At 36.2% G+C, this 22,013-nt stretch overlaps 1 protein-coding gene across 4 annotated transcripts in view; it reads left to right on the top strand.

The window, feature by feature from the left end:
• LOC129288432 (K(+) efflux antiporter 2, chloroplastic-like) overlaps nucleotides 1-22,013 on the top strand; it is a 44,491-nt gene that overhangs the window by 5,613 nt on the left and 16,865 nt on the right. Inside the window, exons 9-20 of one of the 4 annotated variants that reach the window (XM_054924996.1) lie at nucleotides 1,323-1,388; nucleotides 4,599-4,688; nucleotides 5,425-5,529; nucleotides 5,864-5,992; nucleotides 11,827-12,036; nucleotides 12,731-12,880; nucleotides 16,409-16,462; nucleotides 16,560-16,618; nucleotides 17,111-17,177; nucleotides 17,252-17,428; nucleotides 17,606-17,662; nucleotides 18,408-18,800. In XM_054924996.1, coding sequence (XP_054780971.1) covers nucleotides 1,323-1,388; nucleotides 4,599-4,688; nucleotides 5,425-5,529; nucleotides 5,864-5,992; nucleotides 11,827-12,036; nucleotides 12,731-12,880; nucleotides 16,409-16,462; nucleotides 16,560-16,618; nucleotides 17,111-17,177; nucleotides 17,252-17,428; nucleotides 17,606-17,662; nucleotides 18,408-18,569 — 1,326 coding nt within the window. In that variant the 3' untranslated portion in view covers nucleotides 18,570-18,800. Of the gene's footprint in view, nucleotides 1-1,322; nucleotides 1,389-4,598; nucleotides 4,689-5,424; nucleotides 5,530-5,863; nucleotides 5,993-11,826; nucleotides 12,037-12,730; nucleotides 12,881-16,408; nucleotides 16,463-16,559; nucleotides 16,619-17,110; nucleotides 17,178-17,251; nucleotides 17,429-17,605; nucleotides 17,663-18,407; nucleotides 18,801-22,013 lie in introns of those variants that run through there. The other 3 variants (XM_054924997.1, XR_008588004.1, XM_054924995.1) reach the window with 3 other exon arrangements.

Below are 22,013 nucleotides of genomic sequence, written 5' to 3'. Positions count from 1 at the left end.
TCCAGTCTTTGTTCTCTCCCTCTTAGTTCCTCCTCCCTCTTAGTTTTGTCCTTCCTCTTCTCTTTCCCTTCTCTCTATTCTCGTTTCCCTCTGCCATCTAAGTCTCTGTTTCTATCTCTTTCCCCTTATCTTATTTTGTTTAGATCTGTATTAGTGTGTGTGTATGTGTTTTACATCAATAAAGTTGGAGTAGCAGATATGAGAATGTTGAGATGGATGTGTGAATATACACGTAAAGACAAAATTTGAAATGAATGAATGCGGAAAAAAGTGGGCGTGGCACTTATTGAAGGAAAAATGGTAGAAAATTGTTTGAGGTGGTTCGGACATGTACAAAGAAAATCATTGAAGGCACCTGTAAGGAGAGCGGAATAGATGACTTTGAATCCTGTCAAGAAGGGTAGAGGAAGACTGAAGAAAACACTTTTGAAAGTTGTTGAGCGAGATCTTTTAATTAACAATATTTTTAAAAGCTTAATAAATGATAGAGCATAATGGTGTCATTTAATCCATGCAGCTAACCCCACTTAGTGTGATAAGGCTTGTTGTTGTTGTATCTTGGCTCAATATCTGATACTGTTGCAAATACCTTCTCACTGCACCTTTTAGTGGTATTGATCTGTTGTTGATTGAGCATACAAATATGTTTCCCTTTGCCCCCAGTACCCCTTGTTCTAGGGCTTGGGCTTGGACTGAAATAGGATCTATCATTGCACTAAGAGCTCATTTCAAATCGTTTGAGGATGGGCATAACTTAGTTTAGGCATTTATTGTACCAGTGGTCTTATCTGCTCACTGAGGAACTTTGAGGTTTATGTTTTTGACTGGTGTCAAAGGCTGGATAAGCTAGAGAGGAAGCTGAAAATCTTGTTGATATTTTAGAGGGAAGTCATGATTGGCCTAAATGGCAGAACCCAACAAGAATCTCCTATCCCAGAGGGAGATAGGCATGGAGGCTCAGCCTTATTAGGGGTAGATTTTCTTGTATGTAAGCTAATAGGGAGGGCCTCTGGAATAATAAAGAAATGACTTTTGGGGTCTTGTGTGATAACAATGATGGAACCCTGAAACTAAATCCTTTATATCCATGAAGAGGTGTTTAGTTGTGCACATTTATATACTTGCAATTAAAGCAGCTTAGCAACCTTTTGAGCATGTCATTCTTTTGAGATCTTCGATGGGAGTTCTCTTTTTCATCATTCCATTTGGTCAATTGTTATGGCTATTTGTCAATTCTGATTTGATTGTTAATTAACTTCAAATTTATTGGTTGATATTGCAAAATTTTGACGTATATTAACTATTTCTTTGCTTTCATTCAGGATTTGGCTGTTGTGGTCTTGCTAATACTCATCCCTCTTATTTCACCAAATTCTTCCAAAGGAGGGGTAGGATTTTCTAGAATTCCATCTTGTATTAAGATGCTTATTTCATTTAGGCTGATGATATTGTCATGATGAGGTAGAGGTAGAACATTGGTATGTTGTATGAACTGCGCCTTATATTTATTTGGTAACTTTTTTCTTGTTGGTTGCATTAGCTTATAGCAAAAGGAGGCAAATTTTCTTTATCAGAATATTAATTATTTTCTTCTATCAAGCATGATATTGTTTCTGATGTACTCCCTCTGCTCCTTGCCCCTTAATATAAGACACATTCTAAATGTTTTGGTTAGTCCTTCATATAAAACACCCTATAAAATTCAATGAAGCATTGATGAGTTATTTCCAAAAATGTCCGCCTATCTAATTGATTCATTTGGGCGGTATGTTTGACTTTTAAGATTTTATGATGAAGTTAATAATTTTGAGTAAAGGGTAATTTGAGAATGTTATAAGTTTTTTTTTGGAAGAAATCAAGGCTCTTAACTAATTATAACCACCTTTCTTAATCTATGTATGCAATTTAGTTAAAAGTGTCTCATAAATAGGACTAGAGGGAGTATATTATGTTTTTAGGAGAATAGGGAGAATAGTTGCAGATCTGAAATATCCACTGTCTTATTCAAATTCTGGCGGGAGACTACAAATAAATAGGGGAATACAACAACATTGTCAACAACAACAACGAGCCTTATCCCACTAGATGGGGTTAGCTACATGAATCGTACGACGCTATTGTGTTTTATCATTTACTTAACTTTTAGAAATGTTGTTAACTAAGAGGTCTTGGTCAACAACTTTTAAAAATGTTCTTTTTGACTTTCCTTTACTCTTCTTAACAGGGGTAATAGGAGAAAAATAACAGCAATTAACACCCCTAATTGTTGAGGGATAATAGGAGACAAATGTACTGATAATGAATCAGAACAGCAATTAACACCCATAATAACTCTGGATCTGACTGTTGGTGATACGGTCTAAATAAGGATAATAAAATAGTTACAAGTAAAGGGACAAAATCAACATTAGAATATTCACCACTACTTCCCTTCAACCTGGAGAGCAAACATTTAGCATACCTAGCTTGCTAGTAAGAGCTTCGAACTTCTCCCTTAGCAGAGTCTTGGTTGGAGACCAGCAGCTTGCTCTTGAGGAGAGATGCAAGTTGATTCTATGATTCCAGCATCCAGTTTTTCCTGAATGAAATTTCTATCTCCACAAATTAATGCTATGATTATGCGCTTCTCTAAAGAGTGGTAAAGATGAAGGTTTAGAAGAGGAACTGTTATATTGCCTCTAGAGGTTTCCCTTCTTCCTCGATAGCATGCTCCACTTTGCAACCTTATTCCAGTACCTCCTGAGTCTCTAGTAAAAGGAGTTGGACTTCCATACAATTGAGTTTTTGAAACTGCTTAGAACAAATAATTTTCCACTTGCTTGGGGTATTTTCATTTAATTGGATCTGTTTAGGGTTGTGCCTAAAAAAATAATTGTCAAGTCAGAATAGTCGTGCTGAATGCTTCCTATAGATTTTGACTATAAGCCCATAATGTGATGTCAAAATTGTTCAGGGCTTTCCCCAACAAATCAGTGACAAATTTCCCTCCCTTCTCCATTTATCTTCTTGCATACTGTAAAAGTCTATTGCCTCTTGCCACTGTTACAGACATTTTTGGGGTTGGTTCCAGCTGATAACCTAACCTTTCTGCCATTTTAGTTCTAGAAAATCATGTGAACTCCCCACAATCAATTAAATTTTGTAGCATCTTCCCTACGTACCCTTATATGTCTGTCCTAGTGGTACTGTCCCCTCTTTCAATGGCATTGTGAGTGATATTTGGACAGTTCCCTTTTTCAATGGCATTGGGAGTGATATTTGGATTAGAATAATAAGGCCCAACCAGAAAAATGGAGTATTAAATGCAAAATTACAGTAACAGAGTTAGGTAAGGGGAAAATACTGAGGTTTTAATATTAATAAACCAAAAGGAAACCATATCAGTGTTACAATTGACACTCACTGGTTCTGTTCAAAAACCTATCTCCCCTAACAATCCAAAAACAGCAATAACAGAATAAAGGACACTGACAAAGGTCTCACAACTTCTGGCATTCGAGAGGCTAGTCTCTCCCTCACTGTTCTATCACGATGACATTCTTCCCTCCCATTCCAGCAAAAGACTACTAATAGTTACAGTGTGTTTTGCCCACAGCCCATACTGCCCAAAAGGATTCTAATCATAACACAAGATCTTAAATCACTGTTCCTTACGGCTAGGGACTGAAGGATAAACATCTGGACTAGTCAAAGTGTTTCCACTAGAGTCATTTATCTTCTTTGTCTTCCTCATATACGTCGTAGGAAAATAATGGGCTCTAAGAAATTGTAATCATCTTCCCAGCTATTCTTGTCTTCACCTCCTTCCTCCTCTACTTCAATCAAATGAACCTGCAATTTCTTTCATTCTGGGCATTAATGACCCTTTCTGAAGTTCTGGTGACAACTATTGGCCCTTTGCTCCTCAACTTCTTCAAGAGTCAAGATCTTGTTGAGTTTTGATTCCATTTGCTCCATTCTTGGCCTCTCCTTCTTGTCATTGACACTGTCAATTCAACTACTATTCACTGCATACTTCCAACTATTATCTTTATTGTCCACTTTCTGATTAAACTCTTGTACCTTTACTAGCTTTACTGCATTCATCAGTGTCTTGGGAGCTTACAACTTTACCCTGCCCCACTATCCCTTTTTTGAGTTGTGCCATGTAACAGCTGATGAGATATAATTCTGGTTACTTAGATTTGCAAGCCAAAGCTTCAAACGCATCGTGATGCCCAATAATTGATGCCACTTGCCTGAGGTGCAAGTTGATATAACCTTTTTGCATGATGACATTATGGCAAAAGTTCTATTTTAAATATTTGGTTGCCCCTGCACCTAACATTTTTCCCCTCTTTAAAGGACAACTTACAGGTGGTGTGTAATATAAAACATTGTTTTCCAAAAGGTTTGAGGCATGTCTCATTTTCTAATTTAAGGTGCTTCTTGTTAAGTGCTGATACAATTTAGTGATGTTCTTCTTAGTAGAAACATAAGCAAAAATTGTTTGGGAACGTTGCCTCGGTGGTTGTCATCAAATTATCATCATTATTGCCTTGTGCATACTGCCATGGCTGCTTATGTTGTCCTCATGGGAATATTGTTATCTTTTTCAGGTTGGTTTCCAAGCTATTGCTGAAGCTCTTGGGCTGGCTGCTGTTAAGGCAGCAGTTGCCATCACTGCCATAATTGCTGGTGGACGATTAGTAAGTGTTATTGGGAAATGGAATTCAAGATTTATCAACAAGTTGATTTATAGTTAAACGATGTGTAGTTTTAGTACAGATACTGGTTCTTACCTTTTTCTCCCCTTGTTGGAACTACATATTTTTCCCCCATGATAAAGCAGTATGTGTATATCTATGTTATGTATTTAAATTAATCGTACATGTGTAAGTCAAAAAACCCATACAAGAAAAGAAGAAAAATCATTGTAAATGTGTATATGGAGATAGTACTGCTTCAATGTGGGATATATTGATATCTAAGATTCTTGTGTGGATTACGTGCTGGTACTGCAGATGTTTTATATGGTTTCCAATGATCCTTGATGTAATATGATGAGAAACTATTTTTCTAACTGCTCTGCTGTTTACATTCATATATTCTAATCAGTGGTGGATTGAAGTTATACTTTTAAAAATGCATCGAATCAGTTGCTTATTTTGGTTGAGATGAATTTTGTACTTGTAATGGTTTACTTTATCAGGTCTTGCTTCAAGTTTCTTTTTACTGTGTCTGACCATAGTGGGGTTAAATGAAGTGCTTCAAGATCCTGATACTTAACATGTATTATAATCTGACTTTGTTTTAAAATAACAAATTTATGATTGATGACATTTATTATTTTAGGAAGGCATCAAAGACTTTTTTTTTGGATGATGCTTCAACTATATGTGTAGTTGTGCTTTGTTCTCAGTTATTTTGCTCTTGTCTGTGTAGCTCCTTCGACCAATATATAAGCAGATTGCCGAAAATCAGAATGCAGAAATATTTTCAGCCAATACTCTTCTTGTTATTCTTGGGACTAGTCTTCTTACTGCTAGGGTAAGCGACCATCATACTGCTTTTCCTTTTCCTTTTCTTTTCTTTTGTTTTTTTTTTTTTTTGAATGAGATACTGCTTTTCCTTTTATGACTTCTCCTGGATCTTGCTTGTGGCAATTTAAGAAGTGTTTCTTCTAGCGTATGTAGATCTCAGCTTTTCAACAGACTATCAGGCTTTTAACAAGATTGCGTCAATACAAAGAAAAATAAAAAGCCAGTCTCAATTTGAGAGCTTACTTTAAGATAATTATTGTTGTGTCTCTTTGATTGACAATCTATTGTCTATGTTGTTGTTAATTTTCTTTTTCCTTCCTTTATTCCTTTATTTTAAACAGGCAGGACTTTCCATGGCACTTGGGGCATTTCTGGCTGGTTTACTTCTTGCAGAAACTGAATTTTCCTTACAGGTCGAATCTGATATTGCTCCATATCGTGGTCTTCTATTGGGGCTCTTCTTTATGACGGTAGGTATTGGTACTTTTTATGCATCTGCACTCGCAATATATTCTTAGCTTCTTGTCAATTTCTCATGAGGGAATAATTGTTTTTGGAGAATTTTCGAAAGCAATGAAATGGCATTGAGAAATTTTATTTTACAGCTGAAGTCCAAAGGAAAGGTTTTGGATGCATATGCTTGTAATCTGTTACTAAGGGGTAGGATGCATTAAACTCAGTTTAAAAAGAAAATAAGCATTGAATTAGTTCATATGTAATTTTGGTTTCACTGGCAGAGTCGCAGAGATAACATTCAATTAGTGGAGTTGGAAAATACTTTTATGTGGAATTTTAGAGGAAGAAAATATACTTATCTATTTATTCATATTGAGACACACCTATATATATACACATGTACACAAGGAGGAAAGACTAACAAGAAAGACTAATAAAGTCTAACAACTACTCATAAATGCTATACAATAAATACTCAATATTCTGACACTCCCCCTCAAGTTAGATCATAGATACTAATCATATCTAACTTGCTTATGCAACTCTTAAATGTAGGCTTAAGAAGCCCTTTTGTTAAAACTTCTAAAACTTGAAGATTGGTCGGCAGATAAATTAGACATATGATTCCTTCCATTTTTTCTTTGATGAAATGCCTATCCACCTTCACCTGTTTAGACCTTTTGTATTAAATGGGATTTAAGGCCATACTTATAGCAGCCTTATTGTCAAAATAGAGCTTTAAAGGCAACTCTGCTCTGACTTGTATCTCATTCAAGACTCGCTTTAGCCATAATTCTTCCATTATTCCTTGAGCCAAAGTCCTTAACTCGGATTTAGCACTGCTTTTAGATGTAACTAGATTTCCCCACACAAAAGAACTATAACTAGAAGTTGATCTTCAATTAGGATATGCACCTTCCCAATATGCATCTGTGTATACTCCTATGGTTCTTTGTTCCTGTTTCCTGGAGAATAATCCTCTGCTAGGAATAACTTTCGAGTATCTCAAAATTCTATAAGCTGCATCCTTGTGCTTCTTCTTTGGCTCACTCATGTATTGAGTGGCTACGCTTATTGCAAAGGTTATATTAGGTCTTGTATGAGAAAGATAAATTAGTTTCCCAATAAGTCTTTGATATCTTTCGTTATCAGTTGCCTCTTCTTTTGACTCTTTCTTGCTATTCTCCTTGGACTTTGGTCTTTTCTTTTTCAAGATCACCATAGGAGTTTCCGCAATTTTACAACCTGGCATGCCTATCTCTTTTAGAAGGTCAAGTATATACTTCCTTTGAGATGCACGGATACCTTCTTTTGATCTTGCAACTTCCATCCCAAGAAAGTATTTCAAGTTTGCAAGATCCTTGACTTCAAATTCTTTCCCAAGAGAGCAATATTTATCCTTGTTATTTCCTCAACATGTTCTCCTGTGAGAATTATATCATTAACATACACAATAAGTGTGCATTTCTTATCCCCTTCACCCTTAACAAATATTGTATGGTCTAATAATTCTTGTTTGTAGCCTTCAAACTTCAGAACTTTTGAGAACTTGTCAAATCATGCCCTGGGAGATTGCTTCTAGCCATATGAAGATTTCTTCAACTTGCATACTTGATCATTTTTTCCTTTATCAAGTCCTGGAGGTAGAGTCATGTATATTACTTCTTTTAGCTCCCCATTAGGAAAGGCATTTTTGATATCAAGTTGCTGAAGAGGCCATTTTAGATTGGCGACCATAAACAAAATAATTCTAATGGTATTTAGTTTTGCCACTAGCGCAGAAGTTTCATTGTAGTCAAGACTGTGTGAACCCTCTTGCTACTAAACAAGCCTTTAGCATGTCAAGAGTACCATTATCCTTATATTTTGGGGTAAAAACCCATTTACAACTAACAAGTTTCTTGCCTTTAGGCTTTTCAATAATTTCCCATGTTCCATTCCTCTCTAAAGCTTTCATTTCATCCAAAATTGTAATTCTCCATTCTAGTATTTCTAGTGCCTCATAGATATTGCTAGGAATATCAACTTCATCCAAATTAGTGATAAGGGCTTGTTATCTAGGAGAGAGAGCCTTGTAAGATAGATGCTTTTACATTGGGTGCAAAGTACAAGATCAAGGTCATTTCCTTGAGTCAGATCATTTGGCTCATTTGATGGACTGATCTCTAGGAGTTGAGGAGTAACATGAAGTTCTAAAACACTTGATGCTTCGGCTTGAAGATTACCTCTAGCGTTGACTCTCTTGGTGCTTCAGGTATCAATTGCTCACTATTTTTTGATTTTTTCTTCTAAGTGTGAACAAATAACTCTCCCTTTTGTGGTCTTTCTACATCTCCCTCTATGGTCTTGTTTTCATCGATTTCTGGCATAGAAGAATCGATTGGTGATGGAAGGCTAGGTAAAAGTTCAAGTAAAAGAGGTACATTTAAAGTGGGATTTTTGTTAGGTTCCTCACTCTCCTAAGTCTGAAATTCACCTAAAATCTGCCCTTGAATTGAAGGCTTGGAATAAAATGGGGTATTTTTGAAAAACATCACATCACAACTCACAAAGAGATGTTTAGAGACAGGATCATAACACTTTTACCTCTTTTGAGTAGGATAGACACTCTGTAATTTTTTAAGTAGGGATTCAAAGGACAAAACCTAACTTGGCATCCTATTTATAGGATATGTTGTAGAGAGAATTATGTCCCCCCAAAGAGTATTTAGGAACATGATAGGTAAACATGAGAGCTCGAGCCACTTATAGAATATGTCTATTTTTTTGTTTAGCTATGCCATTTTGTTTAGGGGTGTGAACATAAGAACTTTGATAGATAATGCCATGTTCCTGAAGAAATGGTCCCAGAGATTGATTGAAATATTCTGTGCCATTATTGGTGTGTAAAGTTTGAATGCTGGACTGAAACTGATTTTTAATCATGGTGTAAGACAAGGAGCACAAATGGCACTTCAGATTTGTCCTTTAAGAGGTAAACACAACAAAGGCAGGTATGATCATCTATAAAAGTAATGAACCATTTTTTATTTGCGTGGTTATCAACACAGGATGGCCCTCACAAGTCATTATGCATTGTAGTGTAAGGTTGGTGGGTGTATATTTGGCTCTAGTGAATGAGGTTCGGTAATGTTTTGCAAGTTCACACACCTTACACTCTTGCACTAACATTCTGGTTTGGGCATAAATTTGGATACAATTGTTGAAGGTAATGAAAATTGAGGTGACCCATTCCCTTGTGCAATGACATAAAATCATCAACTTTTGAGGTAGATGCAGAATTACCAGCAACAGGTGAGTGTGAATTAATCGGATGAGTAACGCCTAAATAGTAAAGCTTCTCAAACTCCTCAGCACTTCCGAATGTTGTGCCAAATGATAAATCCTAAAAAATATAGTAGGATGGGAGAAATTTAGCAAAACAATTCGATTGTTTGGTCACTTGATTGACCAAAGTAAATGGCAATCAAGTTTAGGCACATGAAAAACAGATTCCAAAACTAGAGAATTTGAGAGACAAATACTCCATTTTCTTGCTATAAGGGCTAAGGAACCATTTGCAATCTTCACTTTAACATTCCCAACACAAGGAGTGTAAGTGTCAAACAATTTATGATAATAAGTCATATGATTGGAGGCTTTTGAATCCACAATCCAAACTACTGTAGTTCGAGATGTTGTTAAAGCCTAAAGAAATGTTCTTCGCCGAGCCATGCGGTAGGTTGCCTGGATCTGACCACAATAGGCATAAGGTGAACAAGTATCCATATAGTCACTATTAGGGCTTCACATGAGTAAAAACTTGTATAAGAGGCAAAAGTTCAGTCCTACTGCACTTAGAAGGCTTCAAATAGAGCTTGACAAACACAATATCAGTTGAAGGATGACATGTAAAGAGCACCCAGACGAGGAAGATATTGGGATCTCGCTAGAAGCAATGCGTCGTTGCCAAAGAAGGGAGCTGTGGCTTGAATGGAGCTAACATGCACCTCCACGGTCGAATTGGCAGGCATGTGCCATTCATCATGGCTATGTGGGTTTTTGCTGATCGGGACCTCATGAACACACCTAGGAGGGTGGTGAGGCGCACAAGTGTCTCAAACCACAAGAGCATCCCAACCCTAGTGTTCTATAGAGAAGGCCTTACTTGAGAGGAGAAAAAATTTCTTCTCTAGTCATTCATATTGAGGTACGCCAATATATATGTACACAAGGAGGAAAGACTAACAATAAAGACCAATAAAGTTGAACCACTACCCATAAATGCTGTACAATCAATACTCAATATTCCCAAATTTTATATGATAATAAAATGCTTCAGTAGCCTTCTAACGGAGGTATAAGATGCTTAAAGTCCCATATTGAAGTAGTATAAGTGATTTATGGGGTACTTAAGTGGATTTTTTTTCCTTTTAAAAAAGCTTAATTAGCTACATCCTACGTGAGTGCTCATATATTGATATCAAATTTGGTAGTTTATGGTTTTGAAAAGGGCTACCTGTGGAGGATTTTGAAAGGGTTTTGACAGTAAGGAAGTCAAGTGAAGTGTTGCAGAGTTGAGCTTCAGGACATGGCTTATGGAGTATTTAAATGGGTTGATTCTTTCACCTTAACAACTTTCTTTTGGGAGAGGGTTTCCCACTCCATTTAAGTACCTTTGCTTTAAACCTAAACTTCTTTTGTAGGAGACTCGTTAAACACTAATAAAACAATTCATGGACCTTCTACTAACTCTTTTGGCTTTGAAGAAATGGAATAGCTGCAGTTTCTCTTCATTGAAATCCCCTTTTCCCCATTCCATCTGTTTTCCATCCTTTGATGGGAAAGATTCGTCTTCCACTTGTTGAATCACTTTCAATGTTGGTAACAAGTGTTTGATTGAATTGAAAGGGAGGGGGGAAATTGTTCAAAGCTGTAGATATTGAATTTGTCACAACTCAAACCTTGGGCCATAATTGGTGCATGGGCTAAGCCAACTTAGGGCTAGTCTAGCCTAGGAGGACGACATGCTTGTGCCCACAGACCACAAAGTCATGAGGATCACAATAAGAATACCACGCTAGAGGATCAGATCTTTCAAGTCTCATATTTCAATAACATCACTTGAAAGGTTGCCAAAAATCTGATGACATCTCTGAAAATTGAATATATTATATCTGTACGTACAATCTCATGCAGAATGTGCACTTTCCCAAAACATATTTAACACAAGACCAGCTCAAGTTCCATCATGAGGATTCTTATACGATCAACAATAAATTATCATTCCCATGCAATCCAAAACATTGACCATTGGTAGCTGTGGCTTTGATGTGTGACACAAGCATTCATTAAAGACGCACTCAAACCTTCTAGGAATTATGTGTGTCCCATAGCATTTCAATGAATTACCGGTTGATTTGAAAAAAAAAAAGGCATAAAGGAGTGGGCGAGTTCATCATAGACTCGGTAAGCACACAAATTACAAAGTACATGGATGGAAAAACAACATGCTTATTGCACAGTGGAAAGAAACTAAGCTTTGTGAAATGAATGGAGTAAGGCATGGATGAGAAGAAAAAAAGGAAAGGATAGGGAAAAAACAAAAATAAAAGAAAAAGGAAAGTAATGGAAGGTTTACCCACCAGAAAATGAAACAAGATCTCACAATCTTTTAGATTACTATACTTTGAAACTTTGGGAAACAGAAGTATACTGATGGTTACAAGACAGATCGTGATAGCTCCTTAAGATAATTTTCAACCTCCAAAGTTTCTTTGAATATTATATTGCTCTTGGCCTTTTGCTGTCTACCTTAAAGGAATTCAATTTGGTAATTTAACGGCCATGGTTTCTTGGGATTTTTCAGGTTGGAATGTCAATTGATCCAAAGCTTCTTCTGTCAAACTTTCCAGTCATCACAGGGACACTTGGACTCTTAATTTGTGGCAAGACAATATTGGTTTCTTTGATTGGAAGAAGCTTTGGGATTTCACTCATTTCTGCCCTTAGAGTTGGTCTCCTTCTTGCTCCTGGAGGGGAATTCGCGTTTGTGGCTTTTGGCGAAGCTGTTAATCAGGTTTCTGTCCTTTGTAACTCTCTTTCCTATCAAGAGTTTACTGCTTTTTATATAATAGTTTACCCCATAGCTGTATCTTCACTTAAAATAAATCATTCTGCTTGAGTATCTTAAATGAAACTTTTGTTTCTGGAAGTTTGTATGAGGTGTGCCAATTGTTCTGAGACAGCCATCTGCTTTTGCATTACCTCATGGCGTGGTTCATGCTACATGCATGAGGGAATTCGATGGAGGATAGATTTGTGAGTGTTTGTGAGTGTCCTTGTTGCTGGGAAGAGCATTAGAGCATATGGATTGACAGAAACTCTTGAATTTTATAAATCCTGAGCAACTATTTCTTAATTATGTGACAGAATTCCTTATCTTGTGCCATTTTGGTGCTCATGGCACTTGGCATGGGAGTTCAACTAATTGATACTTGGAGAGGTTGTAGCCTTGTAGGGCTTTGCTTATATGGCTCTTATTTTGGATGAATTCTCTTGCAATCTTCCCCTCTCTTACCTTCTAGTTTTGATGATTTTTCATTGCCTTTTTCATAGCATTTTTTTTTTATTGAGGAATTCTTCAACTTCATTCAAAAAATAAAAAATATGAAATATTGATTGGTCTATTCATAGCTTCTAAATTATGATACTGTTTTTCTTTAAAATTGATATGCTGTGCTTAACTTTTTTGGTCAATTGCACTTCTTCAGGGCATAATGTCTTCCCAACTTTCATCTTTGCTATTTCTTGTTGTGGGAATCTCTATGGCTCTCACACCATGGTTAGCTGCAGGCGGCCAGCTTATTGCTTCACGTTTTGAGGTGCATGATGTTCGAAGCTTATTACCTGTAGAAAGTGAGGTAAAATCTCTCATGAATGACTGGCAGGAAGTTGTATTAATTGCCAATTTCCTTGATGGCTAGAGTATGTTGCTTATTTTTCTGATATTTTATCTTGTTTTATGACAAGAGAAAGGATTTATAACACTTAAATGGTTCAAGTAAAATTAAATGCCTTACAAACTTCTATATCAGCGTTACGGAAGGAAACTTTTCTGCCTTTATTGTAAAAAATTTTTAATCACCTTTTGAAGCAACCTATTATGGCAATAATATTGGTCATAATATGGCCATCATGTTTCTGAACATATTATAGTCTTGCTGAAACCAAGCCTAAAGAATGGACCACTAAAATATGTTAACTGACATTTCTTTTCAGAAAAGGCAGGGTATTTCCTTTTTTGACATGCAAAGGCAGAGTTACTATATGCCAATTGTACTTGCTAACTGTGACATTGAGTCCGTGAACTTCAATTTAAATTGTACTTGCTTCTTACTGAAGTGTTTTTTATTTTTGTAATAACCCTTGGATTGTTTATGTATTACCTGGTTCATACAATTATTGAAAAAAATTAAAATTTATTCTTATAGCAACCTCGCTATTTGCATCTAGAATTATACTGAGCACTATAAGACACTGTATTGATATTGAAGCAGAAAGTTCCCTTGATAGGAGGTTGGAACGCTCAGCTCACCCTATATCACTGATGAAATATAAGAATTAATATATTTTGAAGAAACCTTATAGGAAGAAACCTAGGCTAGTAGCATATTATCATTGTATGTTGCTTGTAAGAAACTTATCTAGGAAGAAGTAAGTTACTTTTGTGTTATTTTAATACTTTTGTAAAGAGAGAAATCTGAACATTAGCTTTACCTAGCCAAGTTATTAAGGTTTCCTTAATAGGTAGGAAAGTTTAGTTTAAATAGATTAGGCCTTGCTTTTGTAGAGAAACTTTTGATGAATGTAATATTGTGATTGACTCTTTGAATCCCTTCCTTTCTCCCTGTGCGTCTGTCTCTCTCCTAACTCCTCCCTATTCTGTTCTTCATTTTCTTCATTTCTCCCTCTTTATTTCTGGTTTTCTCTACTCTTACCCTCTGTCCAGCACTGTGCAAGTGTGTGTGAGCATGTGTTACTTACATCACTTCGGTATCAAGCTTGTGTTTTTCTGCTTTCCTTGGTTGTTTTCGTCGCCTGAAAATTGCATAAAACTTGCCTAAAAACCTCTAAAATCCCGTGTTTCACACTGCCTGCCTAAAAAACTCACTTCCCAATGTCAGATCGCTAAAACACCACCACCATCGTGTTCAAGAAAGGGAATGCAGTCAGAACCTGAAGTCTCACTTCTGTCCTCTGTCACCCACACCTCACACACTAGTGGGGCGCTGGTGACAGTACCTGAGCATGATTCATGCGCCAACATGCACAGTGTCAAGAAGCCTTTTTTTTTTTTTTGGCGTTTTTGAGTGCTTTAATGGATTTTTCCATAGTTTTGAGCAACTTGAGGGTCTCAAATCATCATCATCATTTAAAGCATTATTTCTGGTAAAGGTTTCATCTTTAAGGCTCTAAAGCTTTGTTGATAGGCCGATGACCCTCTTAGTTTATTGTTTTTTTTGTTGTTTTGCATGGTTCCTTCTGTTCAGGCCTATCTTTTGTGCAAAACATCATTTGTGAGAGTTTAGATTGTGTTTGTTATGCCCCAAATTACTAATAGTTACCTTGAGGAATCTTGTAAGGCTTATAAGGAAGATGGGAAACAAAAAATTCAAGAGTTCAAGGGTACATGGATAGTAAGGTTGATGAAATCTTAAGAGCTCTTAACTGTATACATGAACAATGTGCTGTGGAAAAAACTTTGTCAAGACCTAGAGGGGATCATGGTTTTTCTTTGTGGCGCTAGAAAATAGTATCCTCATCAAAAAGCCTTCACCAATGTTAGTTACACAAAAAAAGGATGCTAACAATATTAGTGGTTTTAAAATTGGAAGCTTAGTTATGGAAGAGGTCAAGGTAGTAACAGAGGCTAGTACAAGTGTTATTAAAAAAACAAGAGAATGATGCTGATTTAGAAGAAATCTCCATGAAATGAAGGCATGAGTCTTGAATTACATCAAGGTTTGAATTTGGTGGCCCATGATCTTGAGTCACAGGTGTTAGAGATTTATCAAGTTAGGGATCTTGATACGAGGAGTGTTCAACTTTGTCAGATTCTTACTTCCAATCATCTATGTGCAACACCATTCACTGCAAAAGTTTTGGTTATGAAAGAGCATATTGTTTTCCCATTTGATAACAACCTCTACAACTACCTTGTTCATTGGGAAGGTTTTCCAAATCACTCTGATCACATTGCTTACTCTCCATATGGTCTCATTTTCCGCTATCCGGTATGTTGGAAAGGATCTCCAAATTAGTTGCTACAAGGAGGAATTCCCTACATTGCAGTCTAGTGGAGTTACACCAATTTTTACTCTCCAGAGGAGAGTTCCATCAAGTAGGAGAGAATGATGAAAATACAAGAATTAATATATTTTGAAAACCTCTTATAGGAAGAAACCTAGGCTGGTAGCTTGTTATCATTGTATGTTGCTTGTAAGAAACCTATCTAGGAAGAAGTATGTTACTTTTGTGGTATTTTAATACTTTTGTAAATAGGGAAAGCTGAACATTAGCTTTATCTAGCCAAGTTATTAAGGTTTCCTTAATAGGTAGGAAAGTTTAGTTTAAATAGATTAGGATTTGCTCTTGTAAGGAAACTTTTGATGAATGTAATATTGTGATTGAGTTTCTGAATCCCTTCCTCTCTCTGTCTCCCTCCCTAACTCCCCCCTATTTTGTTCTTCATTTTCTTCATTTCTCCCTCTTTATTTCTGGTTTTCTCTTACTCTCTCCCTCTTTCCAGCACTGTGCAAGTGTGTGAGTGTGTGTTACATCAATCACCCATCATGTTCTGGTTATAGCTAGCAAAAATGCAATGATCTCGTTGTAATCCCTAACGGAGACAGTATGTCTTGTATAGATGCGACTCTAACAACCTTGTACTCATGAGATCCTGATTAAGATAGGATATTAAATGCTTATCCTACTAGTAATACGATATCTCAAGGCCAAAATAAATGTCATCCCAAATAGCTAATAAATAATGCTGACCAAAATTTGCAAATATATCATAAATTAATACAATAGTCATAATTGACTGTCATACTGGTGTCACTAGTTTCTGGGCTGTCCTTAGTTGATGAAAGGATAAATTTGTTAACCGTTTAGAGGGGCAACTTATATCCTTAATTCCATTGATTAGATGGGTTATTTGTTTGTTGCATATGAAATCTTTTCATATATTTCTGCTCCTTTTATATCAGATTATCAACCTCTTTGTGGGCAGCTAATGGAAATAGTACATCCTAGTTTAGTTTTTTGAGAAATACTTGTGGTTGTAGAAATTGAATTCTGTAAGCTCCGAATCAATAATCATTTGTTATTTAACTTTGATTTAGAGTTGAATGATATTTAGTTTATGTTGTGGATGACAACTTTTACAGACGGATGATTTGCAAGATCACATCATTATTTGTGGATTTGGACGAGTTGGCCAGGTAAGTTCTTTCTGTCTGTCTTTTTCGTTTGTTTGTTTGTTTTATTAACTTGAATAATAGATTTAGGCATAACCATTTACATTTATGCCATTACCAGATCATTGCTCAACTTCTTTCTGAGCGACTGATACCTTTTGTTGCGCTAGATGTGAGAAGGTAACTTGATAAGCTAAGTAAAAACTTTCATCATTGCCCCTCAATGCTTCTTTAGGATGAATGAGTTGACCCTGCATTACCTAGTTTTTAAGCTATTTCTTTGAAAATGGAATAGAAGAAATGCATCACACCTTTGACTGTGAACCTGACGTGTTCAAGTATGATGTGTGATTGTTCATTTGCTGCTGACTTTATGAGGCATTAAAATCTTAAGTTGAAGGTAATCTAGGTTGGCTTTCCTTTGCAACTTATAGTTGGATAAACAGTCTCTTCTCTATGCATTAGGGAGTCTTGGTTTCTAGTTATATAATGGTAGTCTTTAGGGACAAGGGTGGGCAATATTTAATGGTTCTATGCATTCTTTGTTCAGCTTCCTCCCTGCCCCTTTTCTTAACATGTGTGAAGCGTAAATTAATATTATGTATTTCAATTTTGGATGAAAAACAGCTGCAGATTATCTAACCTATTTCCATCTTTGTTAAATGTCTTCAGTGATAGAGTGGCAGTCGGTCGTGCTTTGGATCTCCCTGTATACTTTGGAGATGCCGGTAGTCGTGAGGTAGTGCAAGTGACTTCAGCACTTAAGACCACTTTCATGTCCATTATCTGATTTACTTTGAATTGCATTACTAGGTCCTGCACAAGATTGGGGCTGAAAGAGCATGTGCTGCGGCGGTAACTCTAGATTCTCCTGGTGCAAATTATCGAAACAGTTTGGGCTCTGAGCAAGTACTTCCCAAATGTGAAGACTTTGTTCGAGCTCATGATGTTGATCATGGCCTAAATTTGGAAAAGGCTGGAGCTACTGCTGTAATTATCCGATACCTCCTTTAGTATTTCCTGCTCTGATTACTTTATTCTGAAGCAATAAGAATAATGTTTGTTTCCATAAGTAATATCATATCTTCACAAAATTGGGAGCATTTGATTATAACTGGAATATTACTCTAACTTATGTATCCCTGCTTCTGTCACTTGCGTTTTCAGGTTGTACCTGAGACCCTGGAACCAAGTCTTCAACTAGCAGCTGCTGTTCTTGCTCAGGTAAATCAATATACTTTGACTACAATAACTATGTTGGAGTGTATTTATTATTGACTTAAGGAAAAATCTTTTGATTTATATGAATTTATATTTTATGATTCTTCTGTGTTTTTAATTGGCATAATTTATTTTGATTCATGTTTATTCTTTCCTTGCTTGAATTGAAAATTTTTTTCTGCTGGAGGACCTATTTGGCATGCCAATAAGAATTTCATTAGTATCATGTGTCTATCGGTAAATTGAGGTTAGGCAATGTGAGAACTAAATTATTAGGACACAAATCTTTTCACGGTGATGTTAAAAAAAAAAAAATGAATTCATACTATCAGCATAACGCAGGAAATAGCGGCTGCCTTAGTGGAGGCACTCTGGTGCCTGCCTATCCTTTTTCTTTTTGGGGCTAAAGAGATGATTCATTCCTCAAAACAGAGGATACAAACAAGAGAAACTAAGTCTGCAGCTTCTCATCATCTACCATCTTACAACCAAAAAAAAAAAAGAAGCTGGTTGATCAAAGAGTGAAAATCACCAATACAATTAGAAGTATTTGCAGCTAAATAATGAGCAAAAAAATTTGCTTCCCTATACATAAACTCCAAGGATACACAGCGGTCCCTATACAAAAAGAACCTAGCTTGCTCAATAATCACTGTAGGGATGAAACTCGTAGTTATCTCTGAGGATGAGTTTAATTGCTTCAATACAATCAGTAAAAATTCTAACCCTTCAAAAATCATTCATCCAGCACAAATTAATTCCCTCTAGTATAGCAATCAGTTCAGTAATGGCTGGTGGAAAATTCCCACCATTTGAATTGAAGCCCAATATCCAGTCTGCATTGCTGTCACGGATAAGTCCACTGCACTTGCTGGAGCCATTCTTGTGGGAGCCATCAACATCAATCTGATCTTGCCATTTTCAGGTTAAAATCGCTTGTTATAGTAATTCCCCTTTCTTGTTTGGGGGAACTGGTGCCTAACTATCTGCCTTATTTGAATACCATGATATAATGGTGAACGAGCGTAAGTGTTGAATTATTTATTATTATTATTTTGGTTCAACAGAATGCCGGTTTCAACTTGTGAGTTGATGGGCGCTGCTAAAATTCTGTCACCAGCAAGCCAAGTCTTCAAATGGCATTATTATTATTTATACCTTATGTATGATTCCGTTCCAAAGCTGTTCTACTTCCTTGGGGTGTGATACACTAATCAATGTTATACAGGGACAGCTAGAGTGTCCTATCAGTCTTGCATAGCGTACTAGCTGTGGACAACAAGCGTTATCCCATTAGATGGGGTTGGCTACATAGATTATATGATGCCATTATGCTCTATCATTTATTAGCTTTTAGAAATATTGTTAATTAAAAGGTCTCACTCAACAACCTTCAAAGTGTTCTCTCTTCAATCTTCCTCTACTCTTCTTGACAGGGTTCAAAATCATTTGTTCCACTCTCCTCACTAGTGCCTCCTGTGATCTTCTTTATATATGTTCGAACCACCTCAAACGATTTTCTATCATTTTTCTTTCAATAGGGGCCATACCCACTTTTTTCCATATTTGCTCACAAGTTGAGTATTGTTTAACTCACCTTCATATAAATATTTAGCTTAGTTTCGGGTTTTTATTTTTATGAGGTTTTGTTCTTTAATGCATACGTTATTGTAAGTTTGACTGCATATCTCATTGAAGACGCTGGCTATTCCTCAACATGAGGAGAATAAAAACATGAAATGAAAATGGAAAGATTGTTTTCATTAAGCATCACCAGAATTGAAACATTGAATGCAGATGTTGGATAGTTTAGTACACAATGGCGCTATGTTATAATATGGGGATGGATTATTGTTGTTTGTTCTCTAAACATTGTCTCTTCAGGCTAAACTTCCCACGTCAGAGATTGCATCGGCTATAAATGAATTCAGATCCCGGAATCTGGCTGAGCTTGCTGAGGTATGTATTTTGTTTAAAATCACGCAGAGAGAGGTTTGGGGTGAGTCATAAATCATTATGACTGTTGGGACTTGTTACTCATGAGATGTTTATTTGACCATCATCCTGTCTTTGGTATCGTAGACGTCAAGAGGACATTGACTATATATGTGCTTTGGTGTAATTAAGTTTCAAATAGGATGACATCATTTTACTACTATCTTGTAATATATTACCGTCCAATACTATGGATATCTCATACGCATACGAAGTTTTAGCTTTCTTGATTGTATTGTTCTCTGACCAACTGACCATTTTCAATTGTTCCACAAAACATGAAAATCTCAAATACGAAAATACCTTGGTATATTCCTCTTTATCATTCTATACAATGGGATCTGACCACTACATAGATAAGATGTACGTACCAGAAGCATCTAATGTCAACATTGATTCTCCTCTATGTTACTATATAATTGATGTCAAATATTTGATATATGTTATTTTTGGTTTATACAACAGCTGTGTGAAGCAAGTGGCAGTTCTCTTGGTTATGGATTTAACCGAACAGCGAGCAAATCCAAATCTCAATCCTTAGATTCACTGGATGATAACCAATCTCTGAAGGGACACTGCAATATGAAGATTGCCTCTTTTATAGAATGAAAAAGAAGATAGGAAAAAGAAAATAATTGTGAAAACTAGTTGATTAGGAATTCCATCAAATGTATACAGAAATACATTGAATATAAGAAGATTCTGAGTATTTTCTTTTTCTTTTTCTTTTTTTGGTTATTTACTTTTTCCGTTAGAAAAATTTTGGTTCGCCAACTTTTTCCCCACATGTTGCTCTGTAAAAGGACGAAATAAGTGTAGATGTGCCATTGGTTATGTAAATTTTTCTCTCTTTTCCGCGGCTCGTTATTTGGATGTCCATTATAACAAGAGCTCATCAAGTACAAAGCAACGCTTGAAACATTTTTGTCTGCCAAGGAGTGCTCAAGTGTGTGTAAACAAAAAATACAGGATGACCCTCCTTCTTCCAAAGAACTCCATTGCTACGCTCACAATGTTGCAGGTGCAAGCACTTGGTCCTTCAATTAGAGAGGAGCATTTTTTACGTGTATTTCATGATATCTTTTGGGCTGGGAAGTAAAAAAAAGAAGGAAAGCAAAGAATAATTAACCAATTTTTTGCCTGGAGTCTCGGCATCAATCATTACAAAAGAAACACGGGCTCATCCCTTCGTAACCATGCTTGACTAGCCCTTGCTTTACGAAGCTTCGTTACTCAGAATGGTGATGGCCTCATAAACAAGATAACCGTGACATCTTTTTTTTTTTTTTTTTATAATCAAAACTATTATCGATCTGAATTGAAAAGAGATCCATTTTAGTGTTTCTGTTTTGGCCTCGTTAATGTATTATTGCTGTAGGAAACAAGTTTGTGCTGATTATTCTCTGTGAATAGTACTTCAACACCTGTGGACAACGAATAAAAAGGATAATATGTCCAATGTCAATTTGTGTTGTGGATTTTTGAAGGTCCGAAATATATTATATATATATATATATATATTGGAGTAAATATATGTATGTTCATAGAGTTATACTATAAAATCAATGTCTAAACTGCACAACCACATTACTCCAAATAACAAGCATCTAGTTACCGACTCAGCTTCTCTCCTCCGTGAATCCCATATCTGCGTCCTCACTGTAGCAAAAGAAAATTTCGGATTATACAGAATTAATTTGAAAGGTTCAGATTTATTTTTATTTTTATTTTATATTTACTAAAATAAAAAAGTAGAAACTTTTTTAATAAATTTGCTTACCATTTGAATAGTTTAAATTTAATCTAAATGGTTTAAATTAATTAAAATTTTTTAATAAGGTTGATTGCATTGTTTAGAATATATCTGTATAGTCAATTTTTAATTTTAATATTGAATAGATTTATTAAAAAATTTGTAAAATATATATATCTATATGTATGTATTATTTTAATAAATATAAAATAAAAAATATAAAAAATAAGGAAGGGTGGGAGGACGGAGGAGAGAAGTCCAGTGCACCAAGTTTCGGTTCAGATTAAAAAAGAAAAGGTGTTAAATTTTTTGACGGACAAAATTCGTTGATTCCTATTCCATGTACGCGAACGCGACTTTTCAGAAGTAGAAGAGCAACGCTTCGTCCGTCAGTTCATCGAGCTCTTCTTTACCTCGCCAACAACACACACAACGTCCAGATTTCTCAAACGCGCCGTTCAGGAGTCATCCAATGGCTTCAATGGTAGCCACGACTGTTCTCCCTCCTCCGCCGCTGCCCGCCTCTCCCTGTTCGCCTCAGGACTGACGCTTTTTCCCTCGCCGCTTGCTCCATTTGGGCCCCACATGCTCTACCACCTCGCCTCG

Source organism: Prosopis cineraria, unplaced genomic scaffold, assembly GCF_029017545.1.
Source record: "Prosopis cineraria cultivar Desert tree isolate PC_DT_omini unplaced genomic scaffold, ASM2901754v1 PC12, whole genome shotgun sequence".
NCBI lineage: Eukaryota > Viridiplantae > Streptophyta > Magnoliopsida > Fabales > Fabaceae > Prosopis > Prosopis cineraria.
This window is presented reverse-complemented; position numbering and strand designations above follow the sequence as displayed.